The 26,667-nt window shown below is 35.4% G+C and overlaps 1 protein-coding gene across 6 annotated transcripts in view; it reads left to right on the top strand.

Annotated features, from left to right (window-relative positions):
- The window catches only part of NEDD4 (NEDD4 E3 ubiquitin protein ligase), a 124,452-nt gene that overhangs the window by 50,123 nt on the left and 47,662 nt on the right, over positions 1-26,667 (top strand). Inside the window, exon 1 of one of the 6 annotated variants that reach the window (XM_057722393.1) lies at positions 15-1,981. The exons of the other annotated variants lie outside the window; for them this stretch is intronic. Coding sequence (XP_057578376.1) covers positions 431-1,981 — 1,551 coding nt within the window. The 5' untranslated portion in view covers positions 15-430. Of the gene's footprint in view, positions 1-14; positions 1,982-26,667 lie in introns of those variants that run through there. 6 annotated transcript variants of the gene reach the window in all.

The raw sequence follows: 26,667 nt of genomic DNA, 5'->3' as shown, positions 1-26,667 counted from the left end.
TTAGTAGAGCTGGAGTGAAAAAATACTGTTTCAACTTGAAATGCTAGAAGATTGTTGTTCTTGTGTTACTCATTCATGCAAATTGGAGAAGGTATAATTGAAACAAGGTTGGCAGTGTTTGAGGGAGTGTGCTGCAGCTGAGCTCAGCTTAAAGGTCGCTGGAAATCAAGTGCTTTGTAAGTGAAGGCATTTTGACTACAGGCAATTCAAGACATTTTGGAAACGTCAGTCTCGGGAATGGGCCGTCTTTTTCTTTCTATGATATCTGGTCTCTAAGGTTTTACTTAGGATAAAGACTACTACTTCCGAGCTCTTTTATGCACCACAAATGATTTTTTCTTTCGATGCAGTGCAGCTGCTTCTAGCTTGTCTACCGACAGAGATCTTTGTTATGACTTTCAGCCCTTAACATGTTTGGAAATGAGAACAAATGGCACAAAGCTTACGATTGCACTTTGCAGCCAGAAGAAGCAATACTTATCCTTTGTCAGAAACCTCCAGAGATGATTTGGATAGCAGTGTTCACATGTGCTTCACAAGACCAACACGGATTTCAACGTCTAAAGTGGTTCAAATGAAGCTGACTCCCAGACAGACTGCACTAGCTCCGTTAATAAAGGAAACCGTTAAGTCTCAAGAAAGAGCATCTGTTCCTTCACCTGAAAGTGTCAATAAAAAGAGCAGCTGTCTGCAGATTTCACTACAGCCAACAAGGTACAGTGGATCTCTTCATTCTGGCAGTGTCTTAGCTGATGGTGATGATGCTTCATTTACTTGTGTCTTGAAGGATGGCAGTGCTGTGGTGGATAATGAAGTGAATGCCGTGGATGATGGTAACCTCTTAAGCAGCCCTGCCATTTGCAGTGGTAGCCTTAGTAACTTTTCAGCCAGTGAGACTGGGTCTTACAGCAGCAATGGTAGTGATTATGGGTCATGCACAAGTATCACCAGTGGATGTTCATACACCAACAGTATCATCAGTGACAGCAGTGGTTATACTTTTCCACCAACTGATGATACCTTTTTTGGTGGAAATTTATCTTCTGACAGAACCTCCAATAGAAGTGTGCCAAATAGGAATACTACTCCATGTGAAATTTTTTCAAGAAGTTCAAGTACAGTTCCCTTTGTCCAGGATGACTTGGATCATGGACTAGAGATTATGAAATTGCCAGTGAGCAGGAACTCGAAAATTCCACTAAAACGTTGTTCATCCTTAGTCATTTTTCCTAGGAGTCCTTCAAATACCCCACCAACTTCTCCAACAAGTACAGGTACTCTTCCAAGCAAAGGATCCTATCAGACCTCACACCAGTTTATTATTTCTCCTAGTGAAATTGCCCACAATGAAGATGGCACTAGTGCTAAGGGATTTCTTTCAACAGCTGTCAATGGACTTCGGTTATCTAAAACAATCTATACTCCCGGAGAAGTAAGAGACATACGACCTCTTCACAGGAAGGGCTCATTACAAAAGAAAATTGTTTTTGCGAATAATAGTCCAAATCAGACTGTCTGTGAAAAGTCGTCTGAAGGATATTCTTGTGTTTCAGTGCATTTCACCCAACAAAAAGCAACTACATTAGATTGTGAAACAGCAAATGGTGATTGTAAACCAGAGATGTCAGAAATTAAGCTAAATTCTGATTCAGAGTATATTAAGCCTATGCATAGGACATCTGCATGTTTACCATCCTCCCAAAATGTAGATTATCAAATAAATATCAGTGGGCAGTTGGAAAGACCAAATTTACAGATAAACAAAAACCATGCTTTTTTACAAAGAAGTATTTCATTGGGAGGAACTTATCCAAATGTTTCCTGTTTATCCAGCCTTAAGCACAATTGTTCTAAGGGGGGACCATCTCAATTACTCATAAAGTTTGCATCTGGAAATGAAGGTAAAGTTGATAATTTAACAAGAGACAGCAACAGAGATTTCACAAATGAACTATCTAATTCTTTAAAGCATTCTTGTAAGGTAAGTTTCCTTTAGTCTCGGTAAATATTAATTTATACTAGGATAGCTCTATGAAATATTTGGTTAAAATTTATTATAACTTGGCAGCTTTATACATTTTCTTGGTCCTTAGCTAGCAAATGAACTTTATATTTGTAAATCTGAAAAATGCCCAATAGTTTTTCCCTCTGTTTGCTATTTTATCAATGTAGAAAATACGCATTAAAAAAACATTTTCCAAAGTGATTTAAGCCACAAAACATTTCTGTGGCATAAAAAGAAGCTTTAAATGATAATTTATTTTATAACATTTTACCTTAGTATGTTTTCCCCTCAAGTGGCATGGTATTTTAATGTCTAACTCCGTATTGTATTCCTACTTTCAAAAATGCTCATTTAGTATTCTCCCCTCCTTAAGCATTGTGAAAAAAAGTAAATAGAGAAAGCTACTTGAAGTATTAAACAATAAAAAGTCTACATAAAAATGTGAAAATCTTTTTATAAGTGAATGTAGAGAAAATGTTTCTTTAAAATACATATATTTATTCGATCATTGATAAAAACTATTATGCTGAATGTTTAAAGCAGAGGAAAAATAAATGGTATTTGCATTTGTATATACCCTTAACCACAGGAATTTTGTTTCCACCCTATTTTTCTTTAGCTACCAGTTAAGACTGCCTTCTAAAATGTAACTCACTCTTTGAACAATATTGAATTCTAAATTTTATATTTTTAAATTTGGTTTCAATTGCTAGGCATTTTCCATAACTTTCTAATTACCTTATTAATTTGTTATTTTGGTAATTTTGCTTTATTATATTAGTAATTTAACTCTAGTGAATCTTAACCAAAACTTTTTTTTATGTAATTTGGTCTTTCCAAAGTATTTTAAGTGTTTTGAGTTTAAGTAGATTTTTAAAATTTCTGTGTTTGGAAGATCTTGCCAGATTTCAGAAAATTAAAAAAATGTTTCTGACTAAACCAATTCTAGATGACAGTACATTAATAGTTCTGGGGAAAAAAACTTATATGTTTATCTGTGTTTATATAACACTTAATATCAATATTAAAGGTTCTTTTAAAACTTCTGGGCAAATAAAATATTGAGTAATTGCTAGTTTGTTTTCTCTCTTTTGAAATCGGATAACTATAATTCTTGTTACCCAGTGCCCAGATGTTAATATAAGCAAATACTTTACGGAGGATGAATAAAGATCACATTTCAAATTCTGATGTATGTTTTAGAATTATTAATTCCATTTGCAAGACTTTTAAGACAGCAGCTGTTAGGAGATTGTAATCCGTTCAGTTGTTTTGTCTCCTAAAAAAAGCAATTAAGTAATATTATGAAGAAACACATTACTAGTTTGCTAATTGAATTACATGTACCTTGTAGATTTAGTTTACATTTAATGAAATAACCTGAAAGGAATAATTAACCTAGAAATAGTTATAGAAATATCCTTCAAATAGTTGATTTTGTGGTAATATTATAGTTTGTTGTTGATGCTTTTGATAAAATGGTATTTTTAATGTTTTTTAATAAAGTGTGACTGCCTTTTGCATGGCTAAAAGATACACTTTTGTTGGTTTTATTTAAAATTAGGTAAGCTAATTTTAACATTTTTTTGTGTGATAGCCAAATGCCTGGCTTTCTGCAGATTCAATTTTTTTGATAGATTATTGGATTATAAAATAGTTCAGAAGTGTGTCGTTTGCTGGAGAGCTTTAAATTGTTCCTCCTTTTAATGTTTATTAAACAACTCTTTATACAAGAATTGTAAACAACATAGGACCATTGAATTTAACACATACTAGATCTAAATTGATCTAATTGATTAGTGGTAAATCAAGGGCTTGTTTTAAGAGGAAAATAGTAATGTTGTTTTTCCTAAACATAGCAGTGACAACAATAATGGGGTTTTAGAAATAATCCTGTGTTTATCAATAATTATATATTAATCTAATTATAGTGGTATATTGTAACTCATTTATAAATAAACAGCTCCCAAAATATTTCCCATGACTCCAGTTAGTCTGGGTTAGTATTCTGATCTGCTGAGTCTGGATTCACATTTAACAAGTTGATATTAGAGTAGCGTTTAGTAATGTCAGCTATCTGTACCCAGCAGCCGTGAAATTAAATCACTGCTTTGGTCAGGGACCCTGGTTTCTAAAGCACTGAGAGGTCTACAGAGTCTTTTCTTCTGTGTTTAGCCAGTCTCCAGCAGAATAGTATCCAGTTTCTAGCTCTCTGTAATCAAAAGCTCATTACTGGCTAATTTTTTACATCTAGTGAGAACTTTTACCTGTATCTGTGACTGGGTTCTGTGTGTTGTTTACAACTTAGAGTGAAGATGAGACTTTGTAGTCTGCATGAATAATGTTTATTTCACTTATTTGCCATCAAAGAACATAACAGTAACTGGCATATATTTATTATATGTACTTTTTGAGAGACAGTATTACTTTTGTAAAGGCTTTGTAATGGCTTTTGATGTGAAAGTAGATATTTGATATTTTAACATTGTGTGTATTGTCAGCTCGATCAAGAGATAAGTTAAGGAACTAAGATGGTTTTTATCAAGTTACAGAAATTACCATTCAGATTTCTGAAATCTGTGTAATAGTTACTCTATTATTATTTTATTTTCCCCTATCTATTGTTTTTAAAATTTCCTGTGTTGTTAGCATGCTCCAAGATTTCATTGCCCTGTTATTAAAATACCTTAGCATTTGGCCCAAGCTTGTATATGTCTTCCATTCTTCATGTATATGCATGTTTTTATCAAAAATTTTGGCTTTACATTTTTCTTTTTATTATAAAGGTTTTTGTTTATTTTCTGTTATTTAATCCTGGGTAGGTAAATCGCTTAAGCCTAGTATGGTAGAACTTTAAAAAACTATGTCTCAATTATGTCAAAGCCTTTAAACTAATCTCAAGGTGATACATTTCAATAATATATTTAGTTGTTCTTCCCAAAATAACTGTTTTAAATATATACTATTTTTAGTGTTCCGTTATTTTCTCAGTCCTTATTTTATTAACTTTAGCAGAATATTTAGAGACATTTGGTTAAATTTATTTTGAACACTTAATCTTTCCTATAAAAATCAATATAGTTTATAAATATTGAGTCTCAAACTGTGATGCGACAATGTTAACGACCAGGTTTAGAGACTTGGGGAGAAGCGTGTGCTTGTGTATGTACATTTCTTAGGACTGAAAGACTAAAACATTAATTTCAGGGTGGTTCAGGGAGCTGAATTGTTTGCTTCAGAAATACTTCGTATTTCTCTGTAGATGCATCTTTAATTTGTTTACCTAGCACATCTTTGAGTGCCTGCTGTTTGCCAGGCACTGACTCAAGCTCTGGGAGTAAAAGACAGTGAGGCACAGGACCTACTTTGGGAGAACTCCCATTCTAGTTAGAGACACACACACTGGTAGACCAAAAAAAATTTCAGTCTGAAGTGTGATGTGCTAAAATAGAGCTATATATTAGAAAGTGAGAAAGATGCAACAGTATTTGCCTGCAGGAGAGGACCTATTGGTAGATGAAGACTTCACAGAGGAGGTGACATTTGAGCTGAATCTTGGTGGGTGAGTTGGAGTTCACCAGGCGGAGAAATCAAGGAGGATATTTTAGGGGAGGGATTCTCAATCTCAGCACTATTTTTGTTGTGGGGGCTGTCCTCTGCCTTGTAGGATGTTGACCAGCATCTCTGGCGCCCATCCACTAGATGCCAGTAATACCCCTCTCCCCCAGTTGTGACAATCAAAAAATGTCTCCAGACGTTGGCAAATGTTCCTGAAGGGCAAATTTGACCCCTATTGGGAATCATTGCTCTAGGCAGCTACATATACAAGGTTAGAGATGTGAAAGAATCACACTGTAAACAGTTCATTGTGACTGGAGTGCAGGGATGTGGGAGGAGACAATACGCTGGAAGTGTGTGGGAGTCCCATTGCGTGGAGCACCTCATGCTGAAAGAAAGCAGTGTGTCTAACAGACGATAGTTAGGCAACGAAAGTCATTATTTGAGAGTGTAACATACTCACATTTATATTTTTAGATGATAATTTCTTAGAACGCCATGGTTTATAAATGAATTAAAGTTAACCTGGCTGGCCAGGTGAATAGTGACGTCATGAACTAAGGTACGGAATTCAGGAGAAGGGGCCAGATTAGGAGGGGAAAGAAGAAACCATAATCATTAAATTTTTCTACTCAGAAGCTGCCCTGGTAGTACTGCTGTCAAGTAGGGTAGCTGGAGATACGGGCTTAGGGCTCAGGAGAGGCGTGAGAGCTTGGAAATGTAGCCTGGGAGTTTTGAGTCTAGTCAAAGACTTCAGTAAGGATAAACTGAAAAAAAGCATAAAAGTGATAGGAGGAGGAGTGATAAATCAGAATTCTAGAGACTACGAACTTTGGAGAAACAGTGGAAGAGGAGATAAAAAGGAAACTAAGAAAGAACCACCAGAGGAGCAGAGAGGCCAGGAGAGCTGGGTGGCATGAAAGCCAGGGAAAGGGAAGATTCAAGGTGGGCAGCATACAATGCCGTGGGATTTCTGTATCCATTGAATGTAGGAGGTCCTTGGTGACTTTAGTAAGGGTAGGTTCAGGAAGATAGTGTGAAAGCCTGGTTGAAGAAAGAATGGAACAGGTAAGGAAGCAAAAACAGCCGGCGTAGCTTGTTTGCTCCATGTCGTAAAAATAGTCATGAGTTAGTGTAGGCAGGGTATATATTTAATGGCTACGATATGGAAGACATGGTATTAGGTGGATATAATTGCATAAGACAAATTGTCCACGAAGATATTGCAGCCTGTTCTCCAGGAGGAAAAAAGGTCTGTAGCTCTCTGTTCACCTTAGAAGTATAGAATAAGTAAGCGTGGGCAGTGAAAACTGAAATGGAGACTCAGCAATATGAAATGAAGGGGACAAAAAATTAGGAGTGAAAACGTGAGACCACCTATGAGTAGCCACAACTCTTGGTGAGAAGCATTATTCTGACTTTCTCCTCTCCCTCCCTACCACCAAAAATAAGACAAAACAAAAATAGAGCTTCCAGGTAGAAAACAGCTCAGGGTTTAAGGCCTATTTCTAGAAACTGCTTGGAGAAGAGGCACCTCTGTCTTGCTGTCACCGGCTTCTTCCAGCATATGAAGCCCACCGTGTGCTACCTGTTGTGAGGCCTGGCCCTTCTAGACCCACTCTCTCTTTATGTTATAGGTGACAGGAAATAAGATAGACTAGGAGAAGCCAGGACCGGAGCCTGTGTGGGCAGAAGGAGCTTGGCAGAGTCCCTGGGTGTGGCCAGCCAATGTGTTGAGGTCAGGAGGGCTGTTAGCAGGAGTGAATGAGTGCTGAGAAGGGCATCCAATGATCTTGTCAACATATCCACAAAATACCTGAAGTCTTTCTCAAGTGTGTGGTTCGGATTCTTTGTTGGCAAAGTGGAAGACTGGAAGACTGTCGTCAGGGGAAGACCAACATTTAAAGATATAAGAAAGCTTTTCAGAGCAAGAGGTGAGCTGATCTGCCCCAGTTCAGTGAGATATTTGGGGGAAGATTCTCAACATGGCAGCACTTGTTGGAAAGCAATTTTACCTTCACTGAGATTTCACAAAACTTTAAAAATATAACTAGAGCATATCTGAGAATTTGGAAGGGCAAGCAGCTAGTGTGTGTTTACCTTATAGCCCAATTCATGGACGGGTCATAACAAAGAATATCTTGCCCAAGATATCCCATAATGTTTCTAGTTAGGTTCTAGGATATCTTGGGAGAGGGGAGAATCATACCTTCTCTTGACTTAGATGTATTACATCTAAGATAAAACCATAACACTGTGAAACATTTTGTGATTTTTACCTTAACAGAAAAAAAGGTTACCAAGCAAAAAGAAGTTTACAGCAAGGATATTGGTGGTACGGTAGACAGTGTCTCTATGTTCATTAAGTATAGAAACATTCTTAACTGAATTTTTATCTTTTGTCCCTCTTACAAAAGCTGAGTATAACGTTATGATATAGCTAAATAAAGTAATATTATCTAGGACTACTTCCTTTTTTTTCCTCTTCCAAATGTTTGTTGGTAAAGTGCTTTCTGATGCTTTAAGGATTGCAAATGGACAATGGCTTATTAAGTTGTCATTTGGACTAATGATTTTCAAATTTTCATGTGTGTGTACATCTCCTAGAGATCTTGTTAAAAGGCACATTTTGATTCAGTAGGTCTGGGGTGGGGCGTCAGGGTTCCATATTTCTAACATGCTCCCAGGTCATACCAGTGCTGCTAATTCCTCAAACACACTTTGAGAAGCAAGGCTTAAGACCATTTTTTAAATGAGAGCAGTAATACAGTTCATAGTTGAAGTAACCAGTGAATCCCTCTTCCACTTTTACATAAAGCAAAACCATAGGTATACCGTGGCCAGGGCTAAAATAATTTGCAAGGAGTTTTAAATCCACTTGGACATTTAGACTAGTTATTGTTTGAGACCATGTGATACGGAAGAGATTGTTTGGACCAACAAACATTCAGGGTTGCCTATCTAACAAGAGAACTTTAGTATGACTCTTGCAGAATTCTGACTATTAAATTTTCTAGGATTACATTTTAGTTTTGTTTAAGAACTTAAAAATACTGGTCTGTAAGGCATGCAACTCCACTTAAAGAAATCTCTTGAATTCATTATGGCTGTAATTCTAGTTTTGTGTTGTTTTTCAAATTGTTGCCTACATTAACTTTTTCTCCTCTCAGCATGAGATTTGAAAAGTACGCAATGGGAATGTATTTTTCTTAACTATTCTGGCTTATTCAAGCAATAGCTTGTATCTTCCTCTGTGTGAACATTTTCAGTCTTTTCTATATACTCTCCTCGAGCAGTGCCAGTTTAGGGTACTACCATCTTACATTGGCCTATGTAATGAAATGAAACACCATCTATAATCAGTGCTTACTTATGAGCTATCCTTTTGATAGATCTATAAGGAAAAAGTTTAAAAATCCTTTGTGTGTAACTTTATAATGCTACTTAAAAGTACATATCCCCTCTCAAATCAGTATATGAAAATCTTAGGAACTGTTCTGCCATTGGAGCAGTTGAAGACATCTTATTGGTAGCTGGGTTTTTGTGGTCTTTCCAGCTGCTTATGGCTTAGCCTAACTACAGGGAGCCTAATAAGACATTAAACATTTCAGGTAAGCAATGAGAAAAAGGAAGCATAGCAAGAAAAAAGTTAAAGCTAGGGAGATAGACAGTCAGGTAAGCAGGCAGGCAAATGTAAATTTTCCAGAATTGATTGAATTCTAGAGAAGGGATTGAGCAAATGGGTAATTGTTTCCGGGCTCTAATTTACTAGAATGTAATTCCCTAAATCAGGGACTTTTTGTCTTATTCACTGCTGTATCCTCAGTACTTAGAACAATGCTTAGTTCAAAATAGACACTCAATAAGTATTTATTAAATTAATGACTGAAGCCAAGGGGACCCTTTGGAATGGGGTAGAGATGACTGTAGAATCTGGATGAGGGTGACCAGACAGCCTTCCACAAACAGATAACCAAACTAGGATATTTGAAGGATGACTGTAGTGGTGAGTGGGAACTTCTTGATGCTTCATCCTCTGCATGAAAGACTGGTACTCTTAAATGAATACCTTGTCCCAGGGGTGGATGCCAATGGAACAGTATGATGGTGACTCAAGGATTAGTTTCCACAGTGGAGGCTGATTCATAGCCTACATATTCCACTAACTGGTACCGTAGAACTATGTGTCTGGGTAGAGACTCAGATCAAGTTTTCTAAAAAGAAGATTGGATGGGTCAACGTTTTAAGGATATTTAAACAGAGGCCATTTGACTAGCTTTAAGTTTATCACTGTTTAATAAAATGACTTCATTTCAGACTTGATGTAAGAGCTGGCTTCTCAGTGTTGTTCCTGAAGTTTCAAATAACTGTTTTAGCTAAGAATGACCTTTACCTTTTGTACCAAGACTGAAAGACTGAACCCTCTTAAGGAATCACAGAGCTTAGTGGAAACCCAAGTCATCTTCAAAGCAAATGAGTTTAACAAGTATTTATCAGAAATAGAATATGTGCCTGCTGTGAGTGGCAAATATTATTCCTGGCTTTGAAGAGTTTATAATTTAGATGAGAAGACAGTATTATCTCTTAAAAAAACAAAAAGAACTAGAGAACAATATAATATAATAGATGATAATGTCCTTATACCTACTGTAGGGAGGTGAATGCCTAAACTGAGCAATGTGATTATCTATATAATTTTAACTAATTTAAATTTTTATCAAGATGACACATGTGCCTGTTTTAAAAATCAGGTGTTTTTTATTTGAAGATTTCCTTTCTGCCTTTTTCTCTGTGTTCTCTCTTCCCAGAATTCCTGTTTGCCAAAGTTTGCACCTCTTGGATTGCTCTTTTAGTTTAATTTTCTCTCCTGTTTTCTGTTTCTTTGCCTCCTTATTCTATTTTCTGGAAGATTCCCCCCAAGTTTTTCTTTCTCTTTAATTTAAAAATTTCTGTTGTTTTAATTTCTCAAGTTCTATCTTGGTTTCCGATGATTCCCTATTCTTATTTTTGTTTTATAAGTGCAATCTCTTATTTCTCTGAGAATATTTTACTTAAGGCTTTTTCTTTTAAGTTTTGTTATGGGTCGTACACTCTCTTTGGTTCCTGTGGGTCACTTTGCTGTTGTTGTTTGTTTCTCTTTGTTATTAGACATTTTCCTCCAGGTGTCTGGTGAACCTTGGCTGTCTGCTCTTAGTTGAGAATGAGTCACTATGAAGCTATCTGGAGGCTCTGTAATTATGTGGGGCTTTTCACATGGAAGCTTCATTGTTGGGAGGCTACTCATTGTCAGTATCTGGAGGTCTTTTCTCAGAGGTCAGTTTGTTTCTCCAGAGAAGAAACCTGCAACACTTGCCCAGTTATATTTTATAGCCATGGTTAGTAATACACTAGGAATGGAGGTGATTTCTTTCATAGGTTCTGAAACTGAGTTAATTCAAGGCAAGGTAAACCATGCCTTAAGTGATATTTACTTATCAAATTCTTAAGTTACTAAATATAATTTAATTAATATACAGTCAGTAAGGTGCCTGATTTTCGTATCTATTGTCTGAATTACATTGTGTGTATTCTAGAATGAAGATGCTCCTAGAAAGACCAAATTTAAACACCCTTTATAAGAGAATATGTAGTTTCCTTAACATATCTCCCAACCTTTTACATTCTTGGCAGTATATTTAAATGTAAATGCATGTGCCTGACCTCCGAAGAAGAGGATAGACCTATTAAAACTGTGTTTGGGTACTGGCAAGGAGAAAGAGGAAACCACAAAGTCCCCCTAACGGAGTAGAACATTGAATGCTCACTGTCATGCTAGAACCCGAAACCTCAACTATGATTGTTTTAACTTGGACAAAATCCTGATATAGTCTTTTTTAAACTCTTAACCCAATATCTGTAAAAGTTTAAATCAGACAGCTTATTATGTTATACACCACATTTCAAAAAACTCTCTGAGATAGTGATTATCTCCATGTTAGAAATAATAGAAAAAGCTCAGAAAAGTTAAAATGATTTAGTCAGGATCATAAATCTAGTAAATGTCATATTTGGACCCAAACTCAGCTCTGTTATGTATTCTAAAGCCCCTTTCTACATTTCTAACCAAGAGGACTTCATTCCACACTGCAATAGGGAGGAATCTGTGGGATAAATAAAGCTGCTTGGGGAAGGTTATTCTAGTAAAAATAGCATCAAAAAGAACAAAAAAAGAGTTGTCTAAAAGAAAATTTCCACTTGTGCTGACTACAATCTAATGAATAACTTTTATTCCCTGAAGAACAGATGAAGTCCTGATCAAGTTCAGATCAAGTCCTTTTTTCTTGCCATTGTTGAGTGAAAGTGAGCTTCAGGGGTTATTTAAGCATATTTCTAGAGAATCAGTTTATCTTTCAAACTTTTCTTTTTCTTTTCTTCTGACTTGTGACCCAACACTTATAATTACTTCTTTCTGATTAATTTTATTGATCAAATAACACATACCATGTGTTTCTACCTCCTACAGTACTCTTTGAGTTTCACTATGTTCTTTTTCTTCAACAACTATTATAAACTACCTAAATCGTTGAAAGCAATGTGTCTTTTTTTTCCCAAATATTTTAAAACTTTTTATTATGGAAAGTTTCAAACACACCCAAAAGTAGAAAGAATAATGCAGTAATCCCCCACATGTGCCCCCAGGGAACTCCTGATTTCAGTAGTTACACCAACATTTTGTCAATCAGGTCATCCATCTTTTATCCTCCTTTTTTATTAATTTCTTTTATTGGAATATAGTTGATTTACCATGTTGTGTTAGTTTTTCCTGTACAGCAAAGTGAGTCAGTTATACAAACACATGTATCCACTCTTTTTTAGATTCTGTTCGCATATAGGTCATTACAGAGTATTGAATAGAGTTCCTTGTGCTAGTCAGTATTCATTTATTAGTTACCTATTCCATATGTAGTAGTATGTATATGTCAATCCCAATCTCCCAATTCATCCCTCCCCCCTTTTCCCCCCTGGTAACCACATGTTTGTTTTCTCCATCTGTGACTCAACTTCTGTTTTGTAAATAGATTCATTTGTACTATTTCTTTAGATTTCACATGTAAGTGATATCATAAGATATGTCTTTCTCTGTCTGACACTTCAGTCAGTATGACAATTTCTGGGTCCATCCATATTGCTGCAAATGGCATTATTTTGTTCTTTTTTATGGCTGAGTAATATTCCATTGTGTATATGTACCACATCTTCTTTATCCATTCCTCTGTTGATGGACATTGAGGTTGCTTCCATGTCCTCCCCTCCTTTTTTTCTGTAAGTTTTTTTAGTAAATCCCATACATCATATAGTTTTGCCCATAAATACTTCAGAGTGTACCTGTAATGGAGGAGGACCTTTTCAATATACAAAGTACCATGCAGTTATCACACTGAACAAAATTAACAATGGTTCTAAACTGTTTTGACTGGATCTCTTTCTAAGTCATCTAGGTCATTTTAGTATTGACATAGCTGAAGATGGATTCATCTCCTTTAATATGTGTCTGTCTAATTCTTCATCTATGTTATGATGTTCATTTCACTTTGGGGCTGAGCGTGCCAATTGTTTATCATAGAATTTTCTGTTTCTTTAATAAGATAATTTTTGATAATATATTTGTTACCAACGTAATTGAGTCTGTATTCTGGAACCTAAAAGTAAGGTTAGAGTTATGACTTAGAACTGATCGCCTAACTACACCTTACCTCTACCTTAATCACCATAAATCTGTTGAGAGTTCAGATATCTGGTGCTCTATAGTGAATTAGGTGTATTAATTCCTCTTAAAGCTTCTCTGAGTCTTAATTTCATGTTTAGGGAACATGAAATGTATGAAACTTGGCAAAGTTGTTTTGAGAACTGGAAATATTATATCTGATTGGCAAATAGTTGGTGCTCAGTTAAAAAGTGACTGTTATTATCTGCCGTATAATATTGTTGTGAGAGCATATGAAGGTGTGCCATAAACTATACAGTGACGCAGTGCGTAACATAATAATTGTCATTTTATATATGTACAGTCTGAATCATGTATAAATCTAAGAATCTGGGTTAACAGTTAAGTAACAGGAAATACATGAAAAGAACACATTAAAAAGTAATGCAAAAATACAGACTAGAAATCTGGGGAAGCACTTCTTAAGACTCTAAATCAAAAATCACAATATATTTTTCAAGTGAACAGTTTTTCCAAAGCCCTATTAAAAATTAAAACACAATTCTTTTCACTTATACTCAATTTTGACTATGTATATTCTTGGGGAACAAAACTACGTCAAGACTAGATGTTCAGAGGAAAGAAGTAAATAAGAATTATACAGCAAATTAGCAGGAAGAGAGAATTAGAATCTGGAAAGTCCTCTAAATGGGCCACAAACCACTCCTTATGCAATAATTGGTAGTTCTAAAGACGGTGACCCTATTATTTTTTTTATCCCTCATTGAAAATATTGACTCATAAGAGACAAACTTATTCACCTTAGTCATTGATAGAGTCAGCTTCTAACCATAAGGTGATAGATTCTTTCTGTTCAGTTTGTAGAGTAAACAATTCCAGACCTCTCAAAAGTTGTTTTCTTTTTCATAGACTTTATTTTTTAGAGCAGTTTTAGGTTCACAGCATTAGTGAGTAGAAGGTACAAAGATTTTCTATATACTCCCTACCCCGACCTATGCAGCCTCCTCCATCATCAATATCCCCCACCAAAGTGGTATATCTGTTACAATTAATAAGTCTACACTGACATGTCATTATCATCCAGAGTCTATAGTTTAATTTAGGGTTCATTCTTGGTGGTATATATTCTGTAGGTTTGGACAATTTTATAATGTCATGTATCCACAATTACAGTGTCATACAGAGTAGTTTCACTGCCCTAAAAATCCTCTGTGCTTTGCATCTTCATCCCTCCATCCCCTAGCCCCTGGCAGCCATGATCTCTTTGCTGTCCCCATAGTTTTGTCTTTTCCAGAATGTCATATAATTGAAATCATACAGTGTGTAGTCTTTTCAGTTGGGCTTCTTTCACTTAGTAATACTCATTTGTTTCGTCCATCCCTTTTTATAGCTTGATAACTGGTTGGTGGATTTTTTTTTAGTGCTAAGTAATATTCCATTGTCTGGATGTACCTTAGTTTATTTGTACATTCACCTACTGAAGGACATTTTGGTTGTCAGTCGTGAATGAAGCTGCTATAAACATCTGTGTGCAGGTTTTTGTTTAGATGCCAAGGAGTGTGATTGCTGGATCATATGGTAAGAGTAAGTTTAATTTTGTAAGAAACCACTCAACTGTCTTCTGAAGTAGCTCTATTATTTTTCAATCCTGCCGTCAATGAATGAGAGTTCCTGTTGCTCCTTATCCTTACCAGCACTTGGTGTTGTCAGTGTTCTGGATTTTGGCCATTCTTGTATGTGTGCAGTGGTATCTCACTGATGTTTTAATTTGTATTTCTCTGATGACATATGATATGAAGTACCTTTTCATATGCTTATATGCCATCCGTGTTATCTTCTGTGGTGAGGTGTCTGCTAAGGTCTTTGGTCCATTTTTTAGTCATGTTGTTTTCCTGTTTTTGAGTTTTCAGCATTCTTTGTATATTTTGGATAATAATCCTTTATCAAATGTGTCCTTTGCAGATATTTTCTCCCAGTCTGTGGCTTGTCTTTCATTCTCTTGACAGTGTCTTTCACAGAGTAGAAAATTTTAATTTTACTGAAGTCCAGTTTATGAGTTATTTCTTTCACGTATCATGTCCTTGGTATTGTATTTAGAAAGTCATCACCAAACCCAAGGCCATCTAAATTTTCTCCTATGGTATCTCATAGGAGTTGTATAGTTTTACATTTTACATTTTTGTCTGTAAACCATTTTGAGTTAATTTTTATGAGGGAGGAGTGTAAGGTCTGTGTCTAGATTCATATTCTTTTTGCATGTGAATGTCCATTTGTTCCAGCACCACTTGCTGAACAGACTATCTTCTCGATTGTATTGCCTTTCCTCCTTAGTCAAAAACTCCCATATTTATGTGAGTCTATTTTTGGGCTGTCTATACTGTTCCACTGATCTATTTGTCTATTCTTTCACCTTTAGCACATGGAAATATTATAGTTTTACAGAAGGTAATGTCAGTCCTCCAGCTTTGTTCTTGTCCCTTAATATTTTGTTGGCTATTGTGGGTCTTTTGTGTCTCCAGATAGTAAGATTTAGAATCAGTTTTCAACAGCCACTTAATAACTTGCTGGGATTTTGGTTGGGATTGCCTTGAATTTATAAATCAAATTTGGAGTAGCTGCTGTTTTGACAGTATTGAGTCTCCTATCTATGAACATAGAGCATCTCTCATCTGTTTATTTCTTCTTCAAATTCATTCATCAGAGTTTTGTAGTTTTCCTCATATAAATCTTATATGTATTTTGTTTTAAGTTATTTAAGTATTTCATTTTGGGGAGTACTATTCTAAATCATATTGTGTCTTTTTATCAAATTCTGCTTGTTCATTGCTGGTATATAGGAAAGCAATTGACTTTTCTATATTAACCTTGTATCCTGTGACCTTGCTATAATTGCTTACTAGTTCAAGGAGTTTTTTGGTCATTTCTTAAAAAATTTTCTACAAAGATTATCATGTCATCTGCAAATAAAGACAGTTTTATTTCTTCTTTCCCAATCTGTATACCTTTTAGTTTCTTTTCTTGTCTTATTATGTAAACTAGGACTTCAATACAATGTTGAAAAGTAGTTGAAGGGGATTACCCTTTACTCATTCCTGATCTTAGTGGGGAACCATCTAGTCTCTCACCAGTTAATACGATGTTAGGTGTAGGGTTTTTGTAGGTGTTCCTTATCAAGTTGAGAAAGTTCCCCTCTGTTGCTAGTTTTTATCATGAATTGGTGTTAGTTTTTGTTAAATGTTTTTCCTGCACCTATTGATATGATCATGTGATTTTTCTTTAACCTGTTGATATGATGGATCACATTAATTAACTTTGAATGTTGAAGTAACTTTGCAAACCTGAGCTAAATTCCACTTGGTTGTGGTGTATAATTATTTTTATATATTGTTGGATTTAATTTGCTAATACTTTTTTGAGGATTTTTATATCTATGTTCATGAAAAATATTGGTCTATGATTTTCTTTTCTTATATAATGTCTTCATCTATTTTTGGTATTAAGGTAATGCTGGCATCATAGAGTGAGTTAGGAAGTATTCCCTTGCTTCTATCTTCTGAAAGAGTTTGGTATAATTGTCTTCTGAGAGAACTGTATCATTTCTTTTTTAAATGTTTGATAGAATTCACTAGTGAATCCATCTGGGCTTGGTACTTTCTGTTTTGTTAGGTTATTAATTACTGATTTATTTTATAGATACAGGCCTATTCAGACTGTCTTTTAATAGTTGTTTTAAGATATCACAGTTTTTACTAACAGCATTGTTTTAATTTAAATGAGCTTATAATATTTGAAGACATTAAAATAAGTATCTTATTTGTGAAAGTCACATTATAATTTGGTTTTTATTTTATTCTTGCTCTTTAGGAATCAGATAATCTCCTAACTATTATCTCTCTTTTTTTTTATTTTAATTTTTTTTAATTTATTTATTATTTTTTGGGGGGCACACCAAGTTCAATCATCTGTTTTTATACACATATCCCCTATCTCTCTTTTTTTAAATGTTTTCAACAAAAGATTACTTTTACAAAAGGAAACACATCCTGGTGTACCCATTTATCTTTATATTAAAATATTTGGTTGGCAGTTATTAATAAAGTAAAAGCAAAGTAACTCAGCTATTGTAATTTCACATTTATATGGTTACTTTCTTTAGGAAATTCATAAAAACTGAATTTTATATGATTCATATAAGCAATTCAGTTTTGTCCATCTGGTGTCTGTCTTAGAGCTGTTCTTCCCTTTTACTTAAAAAAAGTATATTTTTGACTCAGAATTTTTGTTAACTTTCTAAAATTAATTTGGACATCATCCTGGATTGTCATTTGTAAATTTTATCAGACAGGTGATAAAATTGCTGAAATATATTATACTGATGGAAGCCAGTCAGATCTCTTTACTCAGTACATATAACCTGAGTTTTCCCGAGCTTCATCAGGCAGAGGGTACCAGTGGAGACAAAATAACAGTTATAACCCAAGTTTCAGTGACTTACCTGTTCTCTTCTGCCTACAAAAGATCCCAGGCAGCTAATCTTCAATATGGCTGGCGTTCCAAAGAGATGACTCCATGTACTCTTTATTTTTAAGATTTTTAAATTTATTTTTATTTATTTTTGGGTGCATTGGGCCTTTGTTGCTCTTTCTAGTTTTGGTGAGTGGCAGTGCATGGGCTTCTCATTGTGGTGGCTTCTCTTGTTGCAGAGCACGGGCTCTAGGAGCATGGGCTTCAGTAGTTGCAGCATGCAGACTCAGTAGTTGTGGCTCACGGGCTTTAGAGCACAGGCTCAGTAGTTGTGGCACATGGGCTTAGTTGTTCCGGGGCATGTGGGATCTTCCTGGACCAGGGATCGAACCCATGTCCCCTAAATTGGCAGACAGAGTCTTAACCACTGCGCCCCAGGGAAGCCCCCTCCCATGCACTCTTAAACAAATGCTAGTCCTGTCATCATTGCTAATGTATTTACAGATATTGTCACTTTGGGGTACTGCTGCATCCCACTGGGCTGTAGTTTCTCCTTCTTTTCTTAGGGTGACTTCTTACTCAGGAGCATCCTTGAAAAGCTTAACTCAACCTTTCCTTAGGTATGATGAGCCAACCTAATTTAAAAAAAAAAAAAAAGTCCTGATTCCAAATACAGTGGTAAGGGAATTAGTCAACTCTGGGGATATTTATGAATCCCAGCACAAGAACTAAAAATCAGTCATAAAACCAGAAAGCACTGTTTTATTGAAAATTTTTCTAGAACTTCACTGTTCAGTACCGTAACTACATATGGCTAGCGAGATTTAAATTAATTTAAATGAAATCAAATTTAAAGCTCTGAACCTCATTTGCACTAGACACGTTTTAAGTATTCAATACCCACATGTGATTAGTGGCTACTGCATTAGACGGCATAGATATAGAATATTTCTCTTATTGCAGAAAGTTCTGTTAGACAGGGTTCCTCTAGAACATTACATTTCAAGCAACAAGCCATTGATATCCCTATAACTTTGACAGTGCTCCAGTGTATTGAGGAAGGTGCCTAAAGCTACAGTGCTTGGTAGCTGCTGTGGGTGAAGGAGTGGAACCACATCCCAATGGCCTTATTTTTCTCCACTGGTACCTGCCTTGCTGTTTAAGCAAGAAAGATTTGATTTTAAAGAAACCCATTGAGTTCTTATTTTCTTAAACAACAGTAACCCACATCCTTCCCCCCCCCACCCTTTTCATTGATACATTATATTCTTCAATAAACATTATATGAGCTTTCAACTCTGGGAGAAACTTTAAAAACTATTTATAGATCAGCTAAAGTTACACTTGATCCAATAATTAGGTAATCAAATTATGAGAATAATCAGTTTCTACTTTTGAATTAAAAAATAACTTAGAAAGGATTATTCATTTCAAAAAGTGAAAATTGTTAGAGAAAACATTCCATCCTACCACTATATAAGTAGTCTTATACCAAGGTTCACCCCATGCCCCCACACCCCCACCCCCCAAAAAAAGAAGAGGAAAAACCTTTTTTGGAATCGTTTGATAATTATTTTGTTGTTGTTGAGAGGTATTCTTTGGCCAGTCCCTTCAGGTCTTGTCCAAATGTGGTCCTTTTACTGACAATAAATCTTTGAAAGTATTTGCCAGTCACTGTGCATTTTGTGCTTAATACTATTTGTTGATGATTAGGGAAAATGCTGTTGAAACTCCAACAAGCAGATTTTGCTTTTTCAATGTCTTTTGTTGTGAAATACAAAAGAATAGAAGACATCATCCCAACTTTTGATAGGCCAGTCTTAGCAAAGCATTGAAATAACATATATTTGTGGTTTGAACTTAAGGAGAGTTGAAATGATTGTGGCTTCAAGGCTGTTTGCCCATGAATCAGGGGAGTTTGCAGGAGGATCACCTCATTCAAGTAGACTGAAAACTTCGATAAATTTTGAATTGTCAACAATGTTCTCCAGACTCACTAAGTGCTAGCTGGTGTTTAATATACTGAAGAAAAATATTTAGTATGAAGTTCAGTGGCTTATAAATTTCAGATTCAGTTACCTTTAAAGATGATTAAATTGGAATCTGGAGCAGTTAACCTAACAATAAGCTCAATAATGACTTCTTAACCATATGCAAGGCATTGTAGGCCCTGCACCATATAGCAAAACTTAGGAATTATTTTTAACCTTCCTTTTAAACATTGTTTAAACATTCTTAGATTATATTTAAACTACTACTAAGTGTGGTAGTTTTATCTGAATCTAAGTCTACTTAAGTTGTGGATTTTACCTCTCATCGATGTATTTCTTTAATTTGAAGGTACTGTCCATTGGAGATGAGGGTTGTACTCTTGTGGGACTTGAGTAAGAGATTCAAGCCTAATACACTATTTGTCAAACTTTACCAGCTGTGCAGATTCCAAATAGTAGATTCCATATGCCAAGGATGGGAGAGTAGCTTCTGGTCACTAGAGGGAGAAAAGGTCAGGAACAGGTGGGAAAGGCTGGAGACAAGTGTAGGGAAGAGTTGCACCACCTTTTCAGAAGGAAGACAGCCTGTCACAACTGAAAGAAAACAGTTCAGTCCCTGGGGCAGAAAAGTCAGTAAGTGATCCAGGAACATGAGCCATAGTCAAAGCAGTGAGAAAAGTGGGCAGGGAATCAATGAACCAGATGAGAGCCCAGACATCACCAAGTTATCACACTGGTAGTTAAGTTCACGTCCAGGTTGAAGAAGGCGGTCAGATTGCTGGAAGTGGAACAGGTCATTTAACCCTTTCAATTATTGCTCCAACACTGTTCAACACTCTTGAAATGGGCAAGTGGGACTTGAGTCTATTTCCTGAACAGGCAGGGGAAATCTGATACTATCTTATTTTGATATGTAACATTTCCTGTCACATTGCTGACTTGGTTTCATAATGCTTAAACTATTACCACTTTCTTCCTGGGAAGTTCTCACCACATCACAGAGTACTTCCTTGGGTCTAAATAGTTTTTCACAAAGGAGGAATTAATTGACATAAAGATGATATAATTTTCTAGGAAGTCTGGCCCATTTCCATTTTTAAAACTATTTAATAATTTAGAATTTATCTCTAAGTATTAAATAGCTATCAAGGCAAGGCACACTGGGATATAACAGAATAAAAGTTTTCCTTACAGTCCTATATACATCCATAGAATTCTGTACTTTTCCTTTACAATTTTTACACAAGCTTTAATTGTATGTGCGTGTTTCTCAACCATGCAGGACTGTATGCTCCATGACATCAAGAACATTCTCCACACTTAGTACAGAGCCTGGCTATAGAAGCCAGTCACTAACATTTGTTGACCTCACAGAATTTATGGTCTAGTTGGAGTAGAAGAGAGCTATAATACAGAGGTTAAAAGATGCAAAGTAGAGTTACAGAGGAGGAAATTAAGTCTCATCAAGAAGATTTTTGGGATTGACATGTACACACTGCTATATTTAAAATAGATAACCAATAAGGACCTACTGTACAGTACAGGAAACTCTACTCAATATTCTGTAATAATCTGTATGGGAAAAGAATTTGAAAAAGAATAGATATGTGTTATATGTATAACTGAATCACTCTACTGTACACCTAAAACTAACACAACATTGTTAATCAACTATACTCCAATATAAAATGAAAAATTTTTTGAAAATAGCATTGAACTAGGCCTCATAAGGAGATAGAATTTATACAAGCAGAGGAAAAAATTTCTAGGAAATCGAAGGGAGTTTGAGCGGGCAAAATACTGGGTTTGTTCAGCACAGGCATGAAACTTTTGGGAGTCTTGTTTAATATCATTAGATAAGGCTGCGAAGTAGATTGGAAAAACAAAAGTAGAGGGCTAAGGCTGGGGCAGGTCTGGAATTCCTATGCAGATGAGTGCCTGTGGCTGACCTTGGCATGGGGATGGTGTTGCTTGCGGGAGCACTGACCTGGAGGTCAGGAGGCTAAGGCGCCATCCAGTTTTGTTTGTGACATGAAAGATGTGGATGAGGATGAGTGTGGGGGTAACAGTTCTTAATTCTGTCACGTTCAAGTGATGGCAAGCTTGGTCTTTTAAGGAAAGTGTCAATGGTTTTATGATAAATGATCTTCATTTTAAAAAAAAATAGAGGACCTAGAATCCTGTGCTAAGGAATTTATATTTTTTTCCTCTGGATCAATATACATATATATTAAATATATAAATATAAATATATAATTTTTTTTTTTGGCCTCACCTCGTGGTGTTGGAACTTCGACCAGGGTTCAAACCCGTGCCCTCTGCAGTGGAAGCGCAGAGTCTTAACCACTGGACCACCAGGGAAGTCCCTGGACTGATATTTTTCAGTGTGTTCCTCACCAGTTTGTAAGATTCCTCATCTAAAACCTATACCATTGACTAATAAATTTGTATAATGCCACAAGCTATATCTCTTGGGGTGTCACAGTGCATACTAGTAAAGTTCCTAAAGTCCTACAAGAAGTAAACTTTTTAAAAAATTTTTTTCTTAAATTTTTTCAATTTTTGGCTGTGTTGGGTCTTAGTTGTGGCACACGGGATCTTTTGTTGAGGCATGCAGGCTCTTCATTTCGCTGCACAGGCTTCTCTCCAGTTGCACCACACAGGCTGCAGAGTGCACGGGCTCATTAGTTGCAGCACGTGGGCTCTGTAGTTGTGGCACTCTGGTTTAGTTGCCCCACAGCATGTAGGATCTTACTTCCCCAATCAGGGATCAAACCAGCGTCCCTTGCATTGCAAGATGGATTCTTAACCACTGGATCACCAGGGAAGTCCCAGGAAGCAAACTTTTGAACTTTGTTTAACCAAATGGCTCCCAATTATGTGACCACCTTTGAACTCTTTTAGTATTCAGCAGATCCATTATTCCTCAGAGCACATTTGGGAAATTATATTTTTGTAATAGCAAGCTTTCAAAGATTTTGAAAGAGTATTCCCATAATTAGAAAAGATGTTTTTATTTGTACATTTTAAGCAGAAAAGAAATGCAAATACATAGATCCCTGACTCCTTTTGCTTCTTTTATTAGAGGGATGCTCTGTGTTATCTTTAAGTGCTATTTACATTGTGTATTATCTTAAAATTACCAAATCCATTTGGAAATAGGCAGGATAAAAATGGATAAATTTAGATGCCCTGCCCTTATTCATCTTCAGCTGTTATCAATCATTGTTTACTCTTCCTGGTTTTCTCCAGAAGTTGAATAGAGATGTGTGATTCTCTAGGTGTGACTACTGGATCAGCTGCCTATCACCTGAGGAGGAGTGGGGAGGGCAGTGATCTGTCTTTAAAAAGCCCTCCAGGTGATTCTGACACACGCTGAAGTTTGAAAACCACTTGAATGTACTAACTCAACCTGAAGCTTTCGAAACTCTAGATTCAGCTGGGAGCAGAAGCATCTCAGCCGCTTGTTCAACTGCCACAGCTTTCATTGATCCATTTTAAAGTGATGATGTTAGTTCACCTTCTCACACTTAACTTGTTTTTAAATCAAATATCTGAGATTTTACACAGCTCTTTGGTTTCTTAGAATTAGAGTCACTATATCTTTCTCAACATTGGCAGCCTTCTGCTAGTTTCTCATTTAGACTACTGATACGGTTCTCCAGAGAATATTGGCTTCCACCTTTTCAAAAGTTTGATTTTTTTCTTTCTCTAGTAGCTTGGCAGACATTCCTAGAAAGAAAAAAGTAGTATCATAATTTATTGGCGCTCAGAAGAGTGAATCTCTGTGTCTATTTTTAATAAAGAATGAATATTTTTCTCTCTGAAACGAACATCCTTATCCCTTGTATCAGTTGTCTAGCTGTGGGTATTTCCTGGTTAAGTTATAACTTTATATGTTTAGTTCTCTTACTGTTTTCCTTTGTTTAGAAATGCAAATCCAGAATAATGAAAAAAATTGATGAGCCCCTCACCTTTTTTGAGGGCAGAGGAAAATTGTAATAAATGCAAAACTTTCTTCTTTCCTTCTATAGTGCTCTAGTTTAGGGGCATACAATATAAATTGCTTATAAAAGTAGGTTGGATATATTAAATTTTAATTTTGGAAATAATTATAAAATATTATTCATGTTTGACATAAGACAACCTGATTCCTATTACTCCAGCTTTAGATTCCTTCTCTTCGGTACCATATTTTTAAGTGGTTTCTATTTGAAAATCCTCACAATAAATTAAAAACTACACTTTAAAGGATGTAAAGATAGAGAAACATGCCAAGATAAATCTTCAGCTTTCACAAGTCTGTGGTGATTATGAAGTAGAGACCTCCAAAGAAACTGAAATTCAGAGGAGGAGAATTCAAAGTGAAACTGATTTAGACAGCGGTTTCTCCTGACTCCCTTCCTACCCCATCTGTTAGGTTAAAATCCCTTTAAAAATGTGAGAGTTGCTAAAAGCTGTAGAATGCATGTACTGAAATTTTCAAGCAGTATGAAGCTATTGTCAAAGAACAAGTACAGTTTGTGTCTTACAGTTAAATCTACCAGACAGGCTGGCTAGCGGAGCAAGTCACGAGTTTGGGGTGGTGAGTGTTTGCTTTAAGCAAAGACATCCAGTCTCCAGAGCACTGTGATTTTATAGCATAGATCAGATTATACTGTTTGTTTAGCTAACACCATTTTCTCTGCAACATACTAAAAAGATTGAATCAATAAATCTTGAACTTCCAGAAAAATGTGTAAAATAAGCAGGTCATAGTATAGAGTGAGTCAGTATGTAAGTAGGAAGGTAGAAACTCTGAAAAGCTAAGGAAAAAGCAGTTTTACTTAGTAAGATTTGCATGTGTTAGAAAATAGTTAAGCTGAATTTAGTCATTTTCATAATCCTTTTTTAATTATAATGTTTAGAATGTGGTATAAATCCATGTAGTATGGATTTTGAGAGGAAAGATGTTCATTAAAAATAATAGTTTTTATAAAATTTTGAAAGCAGGAAATATATGGTTTCTTGTTTTTTAAAAAATACTATAAATGGGCCCATTCATAAAAGTTCTGCTTATTTTTCTCAGAGATTCACATGTGTTAATATCCTCTGTGTCAAAATATTGACTTTTCATGTGTTCAAATCAAGAAAACATTTATCCTCTTAACGTAAACAGTAGAATGAAAGTTTAAATTCTACCTATTCATACAAAGAGGTTTTTAGATAATTTCACTTTTAGTGTCTCAGCTTCAGAGCTTTTAACTCTACTCTTTCATGATCTCTGAAATATCTCTAGATCTGTTGACTTAATTTAAATAATATAATCAATCATGGCTTGAACATTTTATAGCTATGAATTTATTGTTTCGTTTTTACTGCCTGCCCCAGTTAATTTTTTTTAGACTATTAGTGATCTCTACAAAAGAATCATGACATTTGCACATAGAAGATTTGAAATCAGCTGTGTGAAGACGGTAGTTATTGAGCAAGATGTCCATTTAAATGCAAACTTATTGATTTTGAATCTTTTATCTTAAGTTATCTTTGAAAACTTACATGCGGTTTTTGGCTTATTCAGGATGCTATTTCTTTCTGTAACATCCAGTCAGTCATTGAGATCTGCTTCCATTTCAGATTAGTTCAGATTAGTTTAGTGTAGTATTTATTATTATACAAAATAAAAATTATCTTGGGTATATACGCAAAATGATAAATACAGCTTTATACATTGAGGCATTGCTTGCAATGCCCAAAAGATTAGAAACAACCTAAATATCTGAACTAATTAAATAAATTTCAGCATTCCATACAATGGCGTATGGGACCAATATTGGACAAGGTCCTAGAGATATTGAAAAGAAAAAAGCAAGATGCATAAGAGTGTATCAAAGAAAACTCTGAATGGTTTCAGTCACACCAAACACACAAAAATAACAGCAATTGCCTATTGGGAGGGCAGAGTATAGAGTTAGATGGAGGCTAGGAATCTTTTTTCTTTTAACTTTGTACCCTGTGTATGTGTCGTTGTTTTAAAATTATCTTGAAAAATCATCTCAATTAGAAAAGTGCTCATAGCTAAGTCTGGAAACTGAAACTATGCTGTATTTAATGTCCAGACACAGAGTTCATTTTTACTGATTAAAATGCGTGATTGAAATGAAAAGTTGGATATTACAGCAGAAAACTTTGGCTCTGTTGTTTGGCTCTGGTTATGAGGAAGTGATTCTTCCTTTGATATTTTGCTCTATACAGTACATTTACCCTGGGAAATTATCTGTAACTCAGATTTAGTAGAAGCTGTATTTAAAGCCAAGTATTCTTCAAAGCTATGACACTTTAACATACCTGTTTTTAAAATTCTGATTTTTTTGTAACATTGGGTTCTTTTAAAGCAGAACATTCAACCGCTATGCAGCCTTATCAAAGTTAGTAACAGCTTGTCCTGCTAAAAACTTAGAGCCATGTATAGTTCTAATTGAAGTTTTGCAAAAACAGCAATTTTGATTTTTCCCTTTTAATGTTTTAAAAATTGGTTTAAGAAACTGAAATTCATATCTTTAGAATATTGGAAAAAGTATTATGTAATGATTAAACTGTGCCCTAAACAGCCATGTTTAAAATCACCTGCTTTTCTAAATTCTTTCTCAGATTTTCAGGCATTCTTAAATTGCTTATATTTTACCCAATGCAAATTTGCTTTATGAAGCCATATGCAGTTCAAGTATAGGAAATAATTCTTACAAAGAAATGCTTGATATTCCGAGTTTGGAACAATTGGTCGGCTAGGGAAACATTAATGAACATCACAGACCAAGTTGCCTTCACAGGAATGAATTTTAAACTATTACTTTTTCTTTGTAAATGGAAAAAAGAACCTCTAATTGTCCTATGTTTATAGTAACCATATGTCCCAGACTTTCCAGGATAGTTCCCAGTTTTGTATTCTCCATCACCTCAGACCG

This window comes from Hippopotamus amphibius, chromosome 2 (genome assembly GCF_030028045.1).
Source record: "Hippopotamus amphibius kiboko isolate mHipAmp2 chromosome 2, mHipAmp2.hap2, whole genome shotgun sequence".
NCBI lineage: Eukaryota > Metazoa > Chordata > Mammalia > Artiodactyla > Hippopotamidae > Hippopotamus > Hippopotamus amphibius.
The sequence above is the reverse complement of the archived record's forward strand: the minus strand, read 5'-3'. Positions and strand labels throughout refer to the sequence as shown.